The following is a 17,019-nucleotide window of genomic DNA, read 5'->3' as shown; positions in this document are numbered from 1 at the left end:
CACATCAACTTGACGGATTTAGTCTGATTGGGTTTACAAAAATACCACGGAGTGATATTTTAACTTACTGAGCGGTCGTTTAGTAATTAGGAAAAATAGTCAACTTATTCACTCATTTTACTTATTATTTCCATTTTCCCATTATTGTGAATCAAAATAACTACACAATATTTAATATGATTGCAAACACTATCATTTAAAAATGTTTTGGTTTATGTTCGCGACTTTTAAAAAATCGGGTAAAAAACGCCCGATGTCCTTTGATTACCTAATACATAAATGAACTCGATAAGTTACATTATTCAGCTAACTACATCCCTAATCATAAACGAGAGATTAAAAAAAAATGGATAGTTGCCCGCGCCATTGGCATGTATACATGCCAATGGCGCGTAACTGATAGATAATAGTGCTGTAACTTGCTGCAATTTTATATGTATTTTTGTGTCTCAAAAGGTTGATATTTCATTGATAGTTGCTATTAATGTGGTCTTAAGTTTATTACAGTGGGAGATTAGGTTAAATAAATATTCTTTTTATGTTATAAGCAGTTTATTCAAAAAAAAATTCAGACGAAAATTATTACTCACTTTGGTTTATCGATAACATTTTGGAATCCCTAATATTTTCAAGGTTATTTCGTTGAATTTGTGTCTCGGCGTGGAGGGCACGGCGAAGCGTTTATGCTCTGGCGGTCAAAAGGTTAAACCGATCTGATTACGATGAAACTTGGTAAAATCTACCTACTTTAATATTCTGGGCACAACACTGGATACTTTTTATCCCGAAAAAGTATACACTTTATACTCGTATGCATTAAACACTAACTTAATTGTGGGGTTCGATCCCTAGACACGATTATTGTACCGAACGCAAATACTCCAGATCCAATGCTGAACAAAGCCCTCCCTTTTAGTCCTCAACATCGAACAACAAATATTTGTGTGGACGGATGTACCTAGTAGCTATGTTGACAGACTGCACGGTTGGCGCGGTGGCTAGGCAACTGGCTGCCGTGCAACGTGTCGCGGGTTCGATTCCCGCACGGAACAACTCTTTGTGTGATCCACAGATTGTTGTTCCGGGTCTGGGCGTGATGTGTATGTGAACTTGTATGTTTGTAAACGCACCCACGGCACAGGAGAAAATCCTAATGTGGGGCAACGTTTTTTTAAAACAGCAAAAAAAAATGTCTGTTAATTTGATCTCCCTATACAGAAAACTTAAGTACCTACTGAATCGATTCGGATGTTTGATACAGATCTTAGAGAAGGCAATAAGTCAAAATCCCAAATGCTGCCAGAAGTCATCATTCTATGCGACCGAAGTTGCGGGCAAAAGCTAGCTTAAATATGTAATTTTAGTATTTTTAAAATAAATATAGAGTAAAGATAATAGGTAACAGATTTAGAGGTTGGATCGTTGCCTTAATTTCTGACAACAGGCGTTACCTATTTGCTTCATAGTCAAAGTCAAAATCATTTATTCCAATTAAACCATATACTTAGGTGCTGTTGAAACGTCAACAAAGAAAAAAATAAACTGTCAGTCTGTCCGTCAGTGAAGCTAGGTGCTTGATCCAAAGTGTAGTTTCGAATGGAGAAAAACAACAAAGAAACTCCATTCGTTACTCTTTAAAAAAAACAGGGAGTTCCACTGAACCCAAAAATGATAGACGGATTACTTGTTTACCGACAGTCTATAAACTTTTTACATCCATTTTGAGAATAAAAATATCAAAACACCGATGTTACTGTCAAGGTACAGCTGCATGCAACTACTTATCTGGGAAAACATTTTTATTGCACCTGGAAATAAAATAGAATTTTATTTAAAACATCTTCGTGTCTGGCAGGAAAAACCCGGGCTGCTATATTTTGACATGCGTATTTACACTAAGCGACTGAACCGACCTTCAGTTTTGCAAATATATACTTTATCAATAAAACGTCGATATTTTCTACGAAATCAACAAAACTTACTTGAAGCTCTTTTAGGTCTTATCAAAATTGGGGTTAAACTTAAATAAAAATAGATACACCTTTGTAAGGGTATTATTTTTCTTCCCGTTACATGAATCTATATGCACACTGTATATTACGCCCAGCTTGTAGCAGTAGTCGCACCACTACACTAGTTCTGGTTCACTAGTTAAGCCTTCGATACTGTCAACCATACCTTGTTGAACCTTATTAAGTTAAAAGGCTTTTATACATACTTCAAACAGAACAGTAATTATCTTTTATGTCACCATAGATTCGATGAGTTGATAAAAGCAGGCGGGTCGTACACCACGCCTAAGTTGTGACGTGGTGTCCCTCAGGGTCCTGTGTTAGGGCTTTTACTGTTCTAATTATTGAAGCTGCAATTAGCATTAATATAGCATTTTGTGTGAAACTTTGTAATTGCTGTTCCTATAATTGGCTTCCGGTAATCTCACTCACACAACGAAACACAATGCAAGCGTTGTTTCACGTTGGTTTCAATCCGGTCGAGCCGGCCGTGCCGAAGCATGGCTCTCCCATACTTAAATTTACGACATTAATATATTTTTAATTTAACTCTTTTTTGTTATTGGCAACTTAAGTGACAAAAATCAGCCTTTTATTTAGAGTAGTGTTAAGATTCTGACACATAACAAAAACACAATATCTATTATATAAAAATAAGTCGGGTTTTCCTTCCTGACGCTATAACTCCAGAACGCACGAACCGATTTCCACGGTTTTGCATTCGTTGGAAAGGTCTCGGGCTCCGTGAGGTTTATAGCAAAAGAAATTCGGGAAAACTTCAAGAGAAAAGCAAGAAAACGGGGAAACCATCGGTGGCGAAACGGAGTTCGCCAGGTTTGCTAGTCTATTATATAAAAATAAGTCGGGTTTTCCTTCCTGACGCTATAACTCCAGAACGCACGAACCGATTTCCACAGTTTTGCATTGGTTGGAAAGGTCTTGGGCTCCGTGAGGTTTATAGCAAAAAAAAAGACAGGAAAAATTTAGCTTTGGTGGCGTAACGGAGTTCGCCGTGTTTGCTAGTTCTTAATAAAACTCTCGGAAAAGGTACAGTTCAAGGTACATACTTCTAAATTTCAACAACAATTATTTCAATTGCCTTATCATTTCCTGAATATTTGTTGTCAAATATTCGCTTTAGTATCGCCTTCGGTAGGTACACCATAATTCCTGCTTGCCTCGTACAGGACAATGTCTTGTTTGCTCCACATTATATTTTAGGGCATAGGTAAGTAACAGGATATCACTGACGCGTGAACACCTTATATAGGATTGCTAAAATAATAATTAAAAGCTTCAAATTAAATTCGCGCATTCCTTTTACCTTTTATAGTTATACCATTCCATTACGTGTTGCACCTACACCACATATAATTAGGGAAATATGTATATACTATATACTATATTTTACATCGCGTCTTTCCTCAACAACAGTTCATGGTGACCCTACCCATGGAGCAGGGGTGGGAACTGGTTCAAATAAATACGCAGTGTTTTGGTGCATGACTTCATTTTCATTCGGATTTGATCGACTACCTATCATTCGGATTTGAGAAACTAATACGGTCCAAAGAAAGAGCCGGTTCAATGGTCGCAACCTTACCTATTACTGCTGTAAAGTTTTTATTTCATTCGTAGTTTCATCGTGAGTTCTTTAGTTCATTTAAAACTTATTGAAAAATGGCTACAAAAGTCTCGAAACAGAAAACAAAATCCATAGAAGAACCAGAAATGATTATCAAAAAGGTTGAAGTAGTAAAGCGAAGTAATGCACTGACTAACAAAAATATGATTTTCTCCAAAGAAGCGATTGGGTCTCCTAAAGTTACATTGACGAATGTACACAGCAAGAAAGTGACGCCAGTGAAGAGGCTCTCGACTGTAGACCACCATAAGGAGTACAGGCTGAGGATGCCCGTCAGTTACAATGGCAGCAAAATGTTCATGCCCACTGGTGAACAACTGTTCTGGGTTTGTGATTTATTTTGAATATTTTAATAACTGTCTGAACGAGCTATTTCACTTTGTACTAAACATTAATCCTTTTGTCAAAATATTCAAAATTCACGGAATTGATTTGGTTTTACCCTCTTTTTTGATTTCCCCTTTTTACTAAATGACTTATTTTGCTTCCAGCTCGGCGAGACCCGTCCATCAAACTCTGGTCCGGCTACGTACCAGGACTTCAAGGAGATCAGGGCTCGTTGCTACTCCGAGGGCAGACTGTTCGAGGACCCGGAGTTCCCAGCCAATGACTGCAGTTTCAAGAAGAAACTGGATGGACCAATCACTTGGCTGCGACCTAAGGTACCGTTTTCTATACTGAACCATTCTGTATTTTGTTTCCTGCATACGTTACTAAATACTAAACAATGCTTTGCTGACTTACATGCAATAACGGTACCGAAAAACAGATTTGAACTTTTGAAGGGTGCGAGAGGGTTGAACTATAGACAAACTGGCGCGGTCAAGATCTACCAGTACCGAAATATACCGGTTTTTATTTGATACCCAAAAATTACCCACTTTAATGTGGCTTTGGCTGTAGTTGGCCGTTTAAATGTGGTTAGCCACAAACTCCAAATTTGGTTCGGACCCTTTAAATAGTTTTGCGTTGAAGAGTAAATTTAACATTAGAATGAATACAACTTTATTTATGTGAAATGCTTTGTTTTTGTCTTTGTTTCGCAGGAGATCTGCGATGACCCGCAACTGTTCGTGGAGGGCTACAGCCGGTTCGACGTCCAACAGGGAGAACTCGGCGACTGCTGGCTGCTCGCTGCCGTCGCCAACCTCACGCTGCATAGGAAGTAAGCTTGTACTGTATTGTTGTGATTGAACCAACTTAATAATGTTACCAAGAATTGAGGCAAAAGTTTTATTTTCAATATTTCTAATTAATACAATATTCAAGAATAAGATATGTAGTTCATGTCATTCAATAATTTGATAATTTACTTAATTTTCGATTGTTTCTAGTTTCGGTTTAGTTTTAGAATCAGAGAGTACGAGTTTGTTTTACGTTTAACAAGATCGTGTTCAACGCTTTGATTGGTTGGTTTATTTGTGCCGACCAATTACAGTGCCGAATGCTCTTTTGTTTCGTTTTCGTTCAACGAAAAGTAAACTCGTACTAAGAGAACAGTTCAGTAGTTTGTTTAGTTTGTTTGTTAACAATTCTGTTCTTTATGTTCCAGATTGTTCTTCCAAGTGGTGCCAGATGACCAGAGCTTCGACGAGGAGTACGCTGGAGTCTTCCATTTCCGGTACGACAAGCCCACAAAATAATGTATTTCAATCCTCGTTAGTAATTAAGGCCTATTTTAAATTGATTCATTCTCAGTACCTTCGCCGCGCCTCCGCCGGTGTACGCTGGGCTCTACGCAGAAGAACGAGCAAGAAAGTCCATTTTTCATATTTCTCTGAGCATGTTCTCGTTAATCCCCAGTTTCTGGCAGTACGGTCGTTGGGTGGACGTGGTGATAGACGACCGGCTCCCCACTTACAGCGGCAAACTCGTCTGCCTTCACTCCTCGGAGCAGAGCGAGTTCTGGAGTGCCCTGCTGGAGAAGGCATATGCTAAGTAAGTAGCTTAATATAGATAGTGATTGAGATGTTCTATGTTAGTATAACGCTGTTTCTTATAGGATTGGGTGGCAAACGAGCTGATAGACCACCCGATGGAAAGTAATCACCGCCGTCCGTGAATGTTGGCAACACCAGAGAAGCTACAAGTGTGTTGCTAACCTTTTAGGGGTTTAGGGATTGAGGACTTAAGAACTTGGCGGTCGCAGGGAGGTTTGGGCCTCCATACGTAACGTAAGCGTAGTTTCACGCCGGTTTTCTGTTAGGCCGTGGTTTCACTCCGGTCGAGCCGACCCATTCGTACCGAAGCATGGTTCGCTCATGTGAAGATGGTGATGAATGACGCCCATTGTGTACTACTATTTTTTGTACGGATATAGACAGGATAAACCTGTTATATAAATAAATACGTTAATAATATATAATTACAGATTGCACGGTTCCTACGAAGCTCTGAAGGAAGGTTCGTCATGCGATGCTATGGAGGACTTCACCGGAGGAGTGACGGAGGTGTACGATATAACGAAGTTGCCTCCCAACTTCTACACCATATTGCTTAAAGCGTACGAGAGGAACTCGCTCTGCGGATGCAGTATTAATGTAAGATACATACTTGTAATGTTTTTTATGGCAAACGAGCAGATGAATCACTTGATGGTAAGCAATCAGTATCGTTCACGGACACCTGCAACACTAGAGGAGATACAAATATACGGCTGACCTTTTAAAAAATAGGGAAGGAAAGCAATTCGTTCTCTTCTCTAATCTAATCTTCTGATCAATTTCGTTGCAAGATCTAACAAAGTTATTGGCCCTGGAACGCGGTATATCTACTGTAGATCCTGGTGCATAGACATTGTAGCGGATTTTGTAGAGGGTCCCAATAAATACATAATATACAGAAAAACAATTCCTTTATTCTTATTTTTCTTTATTTTAGTTTATTAATGTGTACATATTGTTTACGATATGTAATGTAAATTTTGTTTATGTAATTAAAGAGATACATTTCTTTAATATTTTTTACGTTTAAAATCTCCAATATTAATTTGCAGCCAGACCCCAACATCTTGGAAGCGGAGACCCCAGTCGGCCTCATCCGGGGTCACGCATACTCTATAACCAAGGTGAAGTACGTAGACATTGAGACCCTCGGCCGCAACGAGAAGATACCACTACTGCGGATACGGAACCCATGGGGAAATGAAACCGAGTGGAATGGACCCTGGAGCGATAAGTATGTATTATTTTATTATACCAATATTTGTTTGTTTGAATGCATTAGTCTCTGGAACTACTGGTTCGTATTGAATATTATGTTTGTGTTGGTTAGTCCATTTATCGAGGTGTGCTATAGGCTATAAAACATCTGCTACGATTAATAGGAACCGAACGAGTAGATTCCTTAAATAGTCCACTTTGCAGCCAAAGGACTTCAATCAATCATTATTCAATTATAACCGTGCTAATTTTATAATTATTAATGCGAAAATTTGTATGTTTGTTACTCCTTCATGTCAAAACGGCTGAGGAACAAGAGTTGATTATGGTGTGGAATGACACATAGGTCAGTTTTAATCCCACGGGAACGCGGGCGAAGCCGCTGACAGTAGCTGATCATAATAACTACTTCATGATATAGAACATAATAGTTTTTTTTTTTTTTTTAATCTTTATTAAATACATAAGTTGGAGGGTTTAATCACACAATGATTATGTCACCCTCATAGGAACTTTAACAAAATATATAACTTAATTTCTATTAATCAAAATATTTTTAACTAGTAAATATACTTTTTTAGCTATGTCTGATAAAGGTACAGACAAAACACTATTAAATTTGCCAACATTATAATTTAATTTAGGAAAAATTTGCTTTCTTTCGACTTCGCCCCGAACACATTCCGACAGAATATGGTGCACATCTTCCACTATATTACACACTGCACAGTCAGGCGACTCGACTTTGCCCATTAGATATGCAAAACCATTGGTCGGAATATGTCCTGAGCGAAGCCTTAAAGCTGTGACTATTTCATATCTGCTCATATTGGCTTGATCTATCCACGGAAAGCGGTGGATGTTTGGTTGGATCGTTTTGTACCAGATCCCTTTACTTAACGATCTTTGGTCGAAGTATTCGGTCCACAATTTTACACACTGGTTTTTAATAATATATAACAGATCGGAGAAATATGGTAAACAATCCATATCAATACCATCTGCTATAGCTTCCTTCGCTAACTGGTCAACTCTCTCATTTTCAATCAAGCCAATATGAGCTGGTATCCACTGGAGAACAATATTTTTATTCCTATCCACAAGTTCACACAAAGATTGAAGAATCGTGTAGGCTATCGGTGCACCTCGAAAGTTCGAGGTACATCGAGCTAGATGTTGGAGTGCGCTCTTCGAATCCGTGAACACGACGTAATTACCGCTTTCAAGGGAGTTAATATATGACAAAGCTTCTGCTATTGCAATAAGTTCAGCGTACATAATATTAATGTTACATTTTATTTTTAACTTAATGTGGGTATTCGAATGCGGATCAAAGAACGCTGCTCCTACTCCACTTCCATCTTTTGAACCATCAGTAAAGATCATACCATAATTAATATAATTTTGATTAATATACTGCGTACACATTCGATGAAGATTATAGGAATTATAACATCTTTTTGATTTGTCTACAGATTCAATCTTTAGTCTAATAATATTAGATAAATCCACATTGCTGACCCAAGTGTTTAAAGAAAACATTTCTAATTTTGGACTTACATAAATCGCCTTTGTCTTAAGGAATTGATGAACAGTTATCAACAAAGGTTTTTTCTTCCGATACCAATATGAATTATTATCATTAATAATATCACTCAAATTATCTAACAAAGAAATGACTGCATCACGGGTGTAAGACTTTGATTTAAGCCAATACTTTCCTGCTAAATAATACCTACGGATGTGCAATGGTTGAAGATAAAGTTCATTTTCCATGATATGTATAGGAGTGGTTTTAACGAAACCACCGATAAGTCTCATGATTACGTTTTGCACTTTAATCAATTTACTTAAATGTGTATCACTAGCATCGTCATAAAGGAAACTAGCGTAATCTATCCTACTTCGTATTAGAGATATATATAAGCGTCTTAAATGCACCGGATGTACTCCCCAATTAGAACCAACAAGAAATTTGAAAATATTAACATGTTTCAAAATTTTATCTTTAATTTCATTAATGTGTCTAGACCATCTTAGAGATCGGTCAAGCCACAGGCCTAAGTATTTTATATTGTCTACCACTGGCAATAACATATTTTTAACTTTAATTTCTGCTAATTCTTTCCTAAAACCCCTTCTAAAAATGCAAATATTACTTTTTGACGTAGAAATTTCTAATCCTAGACCTGAAAGTATATTTGTAAACTGATCTAAGGCTAATTGTAAATTACAAGCTGTTTCTGAAATATTACTGCCAGTGATATACAAAACAAAATCATCAGCATATTGTGATATATTTACGAGACTTATATCCTTGCACAAAGAAAATGTGGCAATATTAAACAATAGAGGCGACAGTGGGTCACCCTGTGCCAATCCCCGACCCGCCCTACGGCCCAACAACACATTGTTTACATTAATCTTAAGATTTCTTTCTTTTAAATAGTTCCAAATATATCTACACATTTTATCTCCTACGCCTAGTCGATCCATTATTTGTAACAGGGAGGTAATGTCGATGTTATTATATGCGTCCTTAATGTCTATAAAACATCCAATCGTTGACTGTTTTCTTGCAAAACCTATTTGTATTTTTAATAATAGTTTGCTTAAATTATCTATTGTTGAGCGACACCTTCTAAAACCGGTTGTGTCATCAGATAAAATGCTGTGTTTTTCAATAAACCACTCTAACCTTCTCATTAGAATGGTATGAAAAACTTTACAGATGCAAGAGATCATCGAGATTGGTCGCAACGAAGAAAGACTGTTGGGATTGCGGCCGGGTTTTGGTATTGGCACCACCGTAACATCACGCCATTGTTTAGGCACAAAACCTGTCAAATAGATTTGATTATAAAAATAGAGTAATATTTGTTTTCCATTATCTGGAAGATTTTTAATCATTGAGTATGAAATATTATCATGACCTGGTGAAGTATCTTTAGATCTAATGGCTTTATCTAGTTCCTGTTTTGTAATAATAACATCTAATGTAGGATTCCGAGAATAAAAAGACGGATCTAATGGATTTACAAAATCCGGCGCTAAACTATGAAGCAACTGATTGACTTTATTTGTATCTACATATTCTTTTCGTGATTTGTATCCTTTCAACCATTTCATTTTTGACCAAACTACATTTGGAGAAGTTGCTTCATCTAAAGCGGAACAAAAGGATTGCCACGCTTTGTTTTTAGCATTACGAATTAATTTTTGTGAGATACTAATATTTCGTTGCAATACTTCAAGATTCCGCGGAGTTGGGTTCCTCCTAAAGTTTGATAAAGCTAACCGGCGTTCAGCTACACATTTCGACAAGTTTGCATTCCAGTACGGTTTGGGAGAAAAGGTTGAGTTCGGGTTTTCGCAAATTTTGATAAAAGGGATACATATGTCTGCTGCCATATTAATATTCTCAATGAAAAGATCATAACTAAGTTGTAAACTTTCCGAATATTTAAATTCATTAAAAAGATTTAATAGTATGTATTTATACGCATCCCAGTCCGCGTTTTTGAAATTTCTACGTAACGTACTTTTCGCTAAGCATTCAATATAGGAAGACATTTTAATCACATTGTGGTCGCTGCCTAACGTTTCATTGAAGGAGGTCCAATCAAATTGTAATGCTATGTCAGAAGATGCTAATGATAAATCTGGAGAAGATTGTTGGAGTACACTATTAACTAATTTCACGCGGGTAGGTGCTCCGTTGTTCAGAATAATAAATGGGTGGTCTATTAAAGCGTCGAAAATCTGATTACCCCTACTATCCGATTTAGACGACCAGTTTCTATGATGTCCGTTGAAATCACCCAATACTAATGTGTTCTTAGGCATAATAGAGAATATTTCATCCCAGTCATTCTGACTGGTAGACACTGACGGAGGACAATAAACTGAAACTACATTGGTGATATCTTGACAGTTAAATAATTTGACACTAATAATTTCTATCCCTGAGTTTCTAATTTGAAGACTTTGTAACTGGGCTTTTATTGACATATGAGTGAGTATAGCTACGCCTCCATAACCATCATCCCTATCTTTACGAAATACATTGTAACCACTTACCTTAAGCAAACTCTCCGGTTCTAACCATGTTTCACTTAACACAGCAATGTGGATCTTTTCTTGTAACAATAGATTTTCAAATAGCAACACTTTAGGCCTTAAACTTTGACAATTCCATTGGATAATATTGATCTTTAACTTTTGATGACTTTTAGCCATTAACAAATTCAAAAAGATTTTTAACTATAGGCCAGTCTGCAATGTTATCTGCAACAACTAAAATTACCCATTCAACACAACATTTAATCATCCTAAAAAACTTAGTTTGATATGAATCACTTTTTAAAAATAAAATCTCCTTTAGTCTAAACAATAATTCATGAAAATGTATTTCTCTATGTTTTTCTTCTTTAGTTGTATCTTTAGGGGGGTTGACGGGTTTTTGATTATTTACAGGAGACTCCGCTTGAAAATTAAATTCTGGTATCTCTGATTTAACCGGCTTTTTAGAACTTTTGGCTATGTATTTTGGAGATTCTTCTTTATGAATTTCAACAGTTGCTTTAGATTTAACAACATCCGCAAATGATAGTGTACTGCGGTAATCAGGTTGAAAATTTTGCTGAGTATTTGATACGGTTTGAATGTCTACATCACCTGGTTCCTTTTCTTTCATGACTGACATGGTCGGTCTGACAGGAGGCACGTACATTGTAAGGGCTCTTCGATAAGTACAATTAAATTCAGCCATAAGTTCTCTGATCCTCTTTTCCTTCAAGAAACCAGGGCATATTTTCGTCATAGCCATATGCTTTCCTTTGCAATTTACACATTTAAAATTTTCAGTAACACAATTCTCATGATTATCGCCACATTTCGGACAAACTATTTTCGACGAACATGTTTTTACTGAGTGTCCGAATTTCCAACATCTTGTACATTGTGTAACTGGGAATATGTAAGGATCCACCTTTATTCTTAGTTCATCGACGTAAATGTAAGCGGGAATATTCGTTCCTTTAAAACAAAGTCGAACAGCTTCGCTCTGTAACCATCGCTCATCTGAATCCTTGATTCTATTACGTCTGTTAAGTCGAAGAGCTGACACCAACTGTATGTCATTCGGACAAGTAATACTTTTTAGTATTTCGGCTTCAGAAATATCCATATCGACATCTTTTATTACTCCGTATGAGTAACTTTTCTCCATAGCCCTATGAATTCTCCATCCTTTTTCAATAAAAGTTTTACACTGCTCAAACTTTATTGCGCTCAACTCATTACTAAATTCAACTCGTACCTTGAACTGGTTTATATACTTAACTTTTATAATATCTTTTATGTCTTCCTGTTTAAAGAGTTTCGCTAACGCGAATTGTTTAGGTAACTGTTCATTCCATGAAATATACAATTCAATTTTATCTTGTTCTTTCATCTTCTTTCCCTTTCTTTGTACTCGCCATTCTGTATCAGTCTCTTCTTCTGTATCGGATCTAACTCGCTTCCCGGATTTTGTATCGTTACTCATCTCAAAGTTCATCTCCTCCTCTTCATGATATTGTTCTATAATTTCGTTAATATCATTCTCACTAAGTGAATTGTAGCTCGATCCGTTGGTAAGGCATATACTTTCACTACTTATTTGTTTATTATTATCCGCCATCGTTTGTAATATGAGTTACGAGATTACTCATAGTAATGTACTCGTCGACCAAGCCCCAAGGTCACCGGGCGCAACGAACACAATACTGACGTCAGCTAATTAGCACAAAATAAGAAATACGCCTTCTAGGTACGAATCCCGTAACGCAATTCACAAATTGATTTCAATAACTATTAAATATTTTGAAATTTTACTTTCATAAAAATAACCTCAACAAACACGCTCGTTTGACATTGAACATAATAGTTGTTTGCTTACAGTATTATAGTTTAACGTAATGTCGTCCACAGGTCACCAGAATGGCGATCCATTCCGAAGTCTGAGAAGGAAGAGATGGGACTCACATTCGATGCTGATGGAGAGTTCTGGATGTCTTTCAAGGACTTCGTCACCCATTTCTCGAGGTAATTTAATATTTTTACTAAAGATTTAGCACCTGTTTCACCACCGTCACATAACCTTATACTTATTATCCTGTAATCTATACACGTGTCTGAGGGCTTAGTGTGAGTTTGCTTTACGTGTAACGAGATCGAGACGAGACCGCGTTCGGCGCTCTGATTGGCGGGCTCCATTGAACCAACCAATCATAAAGCCGGACGCGGTCTCGTTTTGACTCTTGTTATCAAAAGTATAACCGTGTGTTATAAATTTCCAGCGTGGAGATCTGTCACCTGAACCCTGACTCCTTGGACCCCGAGGAATGTCCCGAGGGTTGCACCAAGAAGTGGGAGATGTCCGTCTTCGAGGGAGAGTGGGTTAGAGGTAATATTCACCATTCTATATTTGTTAACCTGATCATTATTCTTTTTTATCGATAAATAATCGAGCTGACGGACTAAATATCTGAAGGTAAGCGACCGGCGCCGCCCATGGATATCCACGACACTAGAAAAGTTACAACGTTGTTGGGCTTTTAGAGATTAAAGATTTCGGGGATTAGGAATGAAGGGGGAAAATTGGGACTCTGGTAACTTCACTCTCACGACGAAACACAAGTAAAGCGTTGTGTTACTTGTGTTTCGTCGTTTCACGCCAGTTTTTTGCTCGGCCGTGGTATCACTCCAGTCATGCCCAACAATGTCAAAGCATGGCTCTCCCACCACATAAAAAATATTTTGTGATTGAGTGAAATACTCAATTATTCGATCAACATACCTCTTGTAGAAAGCTACTAGCTTTAGAAAGAGTAGAATACGTTGGTTGGTGACGACGGAGGTTCTTGCTCGTTCTTCTCCATTCGAATCTACATTTTGCAACGAGTGCCTAGCTTGACTGACAGACAAATAAATTTTGACGTTTCAAAACTGACTGCGCTGATGACGCGGTGGCTTGGCAACTGGCTGCCGTGAACCGTGTCCCAGGTTCGATTCCCGCACGAAACAATAATTTGTTGTTGTATGTGAAATTTTATGTTATGAGTATGACACAGGAAAAAATCTTAGTGTGAAGCAACGTTTTAAAAAAGCTGATTAATTAAGTGCCTGTGTAAGTATCAATTGAAATAAATGCTTTGACTTTGGTTCCAGGCGTGACGGCGGGAGGCTGCTGGCGGAACCTGGAGACGTTCTCCAAGAACCCTCAGTACACCGTCACACTGCAGGACGTCGACGAGGAGGACGAGGAGGACAAGTGCACTGTGAGGATACCTACTACACTACCCTACTTGTGTTATATAAACTAACTACTTCCCGCGGTTTCACCCGCTGTGCTCGGCACCTATTGGTATAAATAACCTTTCTCGACTTATGGACTATCCAACACAAAAATATTTTATTTAAATCGAACCATTAGTTCCAGATACTAGCGCGATCAAACAAACAAACTCTTCAGCTTTATATGTGTATGTAAAGTACAGGATGCGAAGATTTGTGACGATGTACACATATTTGTTACTCTTTTACGCAAAACCACTGGACGGATTTGGGTGAAATTTGATCGAGAGATACGTTACGGTCTACAATAAATACATGGGGTATTGTTTTATCTCTAGAAAGCGGGAGAAACCGTTGGCAGCAAAAAGTATGATCTAAACTGTCTCTGAAAATTGTCTACGTGTGTGTGTATGTGTAGTGTTGTTTGGTTATTAAGTATGATTTAGTGAACTTTTAGATAAAATGTTACAACTAAAATTATCTCGTTCCCCAGATAATCGTGACTCTGATGCAGAAGAACCGTCGTTCCCAAGGGTTGCAGAACCTGTATATAGGGTTCGCCGTGTACCGCCTGCCAAACCACGGCGACGTGCCTAAACCGCTCAATGTCAACTTCTTCAAGCACAACCGCTCCGTCGCACGCCAGCAATTCATTGATCAGCGTCAAGTTAGCGCTAGGTACATTTTTCATAAATAATCGTCAAGTCTTTTATTCCTGAAGAGGTAGGCAGAGGTGGTGCACATTAAGCACCTAATGCCACTGTATAATGTACACCAACTTTCCACCGTTTAGTTGAGCTACTACTAAAAAAACTTCGAAAAGCCGATAAAAACCCAGTAGGTACTAATGGTTTAGAGAAGGCGATAAGTTAACATCTCAAATGCTGCCAGAAGTCATTATTCCACACGACAAGTGGCGCAAAAGTAAAAGCTATCTACACAATACATATAATTTATTACATTGTTCCATTCCCCAGGTTCAAGTTGGACCCGGGCAGCTACGTGATAATACCATGCAGCTTGAACCCTGATGAGGAAGGAGAATTCCTGCTTCGAGTCTTCTCCGAGAAGTCTAACAACATGGCGTGAGTATAATATTACATTAACATCATTAGGGTTCCTTGCCGGATTACCACCGTGGGATTTGGAGGTGAAAGTGCTCGCGCGCGTCTTCAGTTTGCGCGCCGACGCGTGAAACTCCACTGCCGCGCCAGATCAGTGCGTGGCGGGACGAGCTCCGGTGCGATCTCATGGCGGAATGGCAGCAACGACTGTCGCAACCGAGGGCTGGGCTCGCTGTCATTGCAGCGGTAAGTCCCCTCTTTGAGGAGTGGCTAGAGAGGCGCCACGGCGTCCTCACCTACCGCCTGACGCAAGTGCTTACTGGACATGGGAGTCTCGGTAGGTTCCTGACTGGACTCAGCCCATGCAGGGCACACCGCCACCGCCGCCTCCGGGATGTGGTCGGCGACGGCGACCTCTCGCGTCCGGCACTGGTTCAGGGCATGGTGCCGAGCGAGGGGGACTGAGATGCCGTCTCTTCTTTCTGTGAAGCAGTCATGCTAGCTAAGGAGGAGGCGGGGCGCGTGAGGGAACGAACAATTTTCTCACGAGAGACACTGGAGTGTCTCTCGCGACGGCTGGCATCGGGGATCGCGCGTGATCGCGCGACGTTTTCCTGCCGCCGCCGTACGTAAGTGCGGGTTTGCGGACGGCGACTAGAGGAGTAGGTTAAATATTTCCCACACAACCTTACAATAAATAAATATTGTTTGCGATAGTATAAGAACGTTAGTACCTATTCACTCTATTGACGTTTTCTACTTCAAATACCAAGTAAAATAATTTAAATAAATTTTAAAACTGAAACTATTCGCAAACAGTACAACGTCTCCACTTCTCTCGGACATTTTACAAGTATTGACAGGATTCCATTATTTTACCAGAGAATATAAATGTATACTTCACACGGAACATACATTGTAAAATGTCCCTCGCCGCACTAAAGCTTACTAACTAGTAACGTTAGCGCCGGTGTCTCACTAAATTGTAATACAAACAATCTTTCTTCACAGATACGTTCAAGGGGAGGACACAATCTCCGTCGAAAAATGACTAAATCGCTCAGCCTCCGCAAAAGACGTTGAAAATATGCTTACTATGCTTATATACTTAAAAAATAAGGTCTATAATCAAACACGGTAGTGTTTAGTTTTGTGCGATTAATTAAGAAAGCTTAAAAATCTATTTAGTCCGTCAACTATAGGACAAGTATTGGGTTTGAAAAAAATTCTTTTTAATTTTTTTAAATGTAAGTACCTAGATGATTTAAAATATCACGTGACGACATGACGCGATATTTCAAATCGATATACCTTCGAAAGTATTTGTTTCTGTAAGAAAATAAAAAATACGTGTTTAATATACCTATTAGAATAATCTACAAGACGGAAATAAAAATAAAAATCAGGAATCTACCCTATTATACATATTATGTTGGAATGTAAACATAATACATGTTGCATGCATTTCTTTATTTTATAAGGATTAGAAATAAAAACATTTATTCGTACATTATTTTGTTTTATTTTACCTACTCTCAATGATAACCCAAGGTTTCGTTTGACTTGGCACGACTTTCACGACTTTGTCTAGATTTCATTACTTTTTAGAGATAAACAAGCAGCTTCATCAAGGCTTGGCTGGTTTTTAGGGTTCCGTAGCCAAATGGCAAAACACGGAACCCTTATAGATTCGTCATGTCTGTCTGTCTGTCCGTCCGTATGTCACAGCCATTTATTTCCGAAACTGTTGGGCCTACATAGTTGAAACTTTGTATGTTGATGTATTTTGGTAACGCTGT

The 17,019-nt window shown here is 38.4% G+C and overlaps 1 protein-coding gene across 2 annotated transcripts; it reads left to right on the top strand.

Moving 5' to 3' along the window:
• Positions 1 to 3,511: 3,511 nt before the first annotated feature.
• On the top strand, positions 3,512 to 16,728 carry LOC118276941 (calpain-A-like). Of its 2 annotated transcripts, none has more exons than XM_050699787.1 (13): positions 3,512 to 3,758; positions 4,149 to 4,319; positions 4,704 to 4,822; positions 5,210 to 5,278; positions 5,461 to 5,595; positions 6,029 to 6,197; positions 6,653 to 6,834; positions 12,792 to 12,905; positions 13,160 to 13,266; positions 14,031 to 14,140; positions 14,650 to 14,834; positions 15,134 to 15,241; positions 16,232 to 16,728. In XM_050699787.1, exons 1-13 carry the CDS (start codon positions 3,693 to 3,695, stop codon positions 16,269 to 16,271), a joined length of 1,575 nt encoding a protein of 524 aa, XP_050555744.1. In that variant the 5' UTR covers positions 3,512 to 3,692; the 3' UTR covers positions 16,272 to 16,728. The 2 variants fall into 2 exon arrangements, with proteins under 2 accessions (XP_050555744.1, XP_035451462.2); XM_035595569.2 differs by having other exon boundaries at positions 3,512 to 3,983.
• The last annotated feature ends 291 nt before the right edge of the window (positions 16,729 to 17,019 follow it).

Source organism: Spodoptera frugiperda, chromosome 17 (genome assembly GCF_023101765.2).
Source record: "Spodoptera frugiperda isolate SF20-4 chromosome 17, AGI-APGP_CSIRO_Sfru_2.0, whole genome shotgun sequence".
In the NCBI taxonomy this organism is placed as follows: domain Eukaryota; kingdom Metazoa; phylum Arthropoda; class Insecta; order Lepidoptera; family Noctuidae; genus Spodoptera; species Spodoptera frugiperda.
Note: the sequence above shows the minus strand (reverse complement) of the source record. Positions and strands in the feature narration are given on the sequence as shown.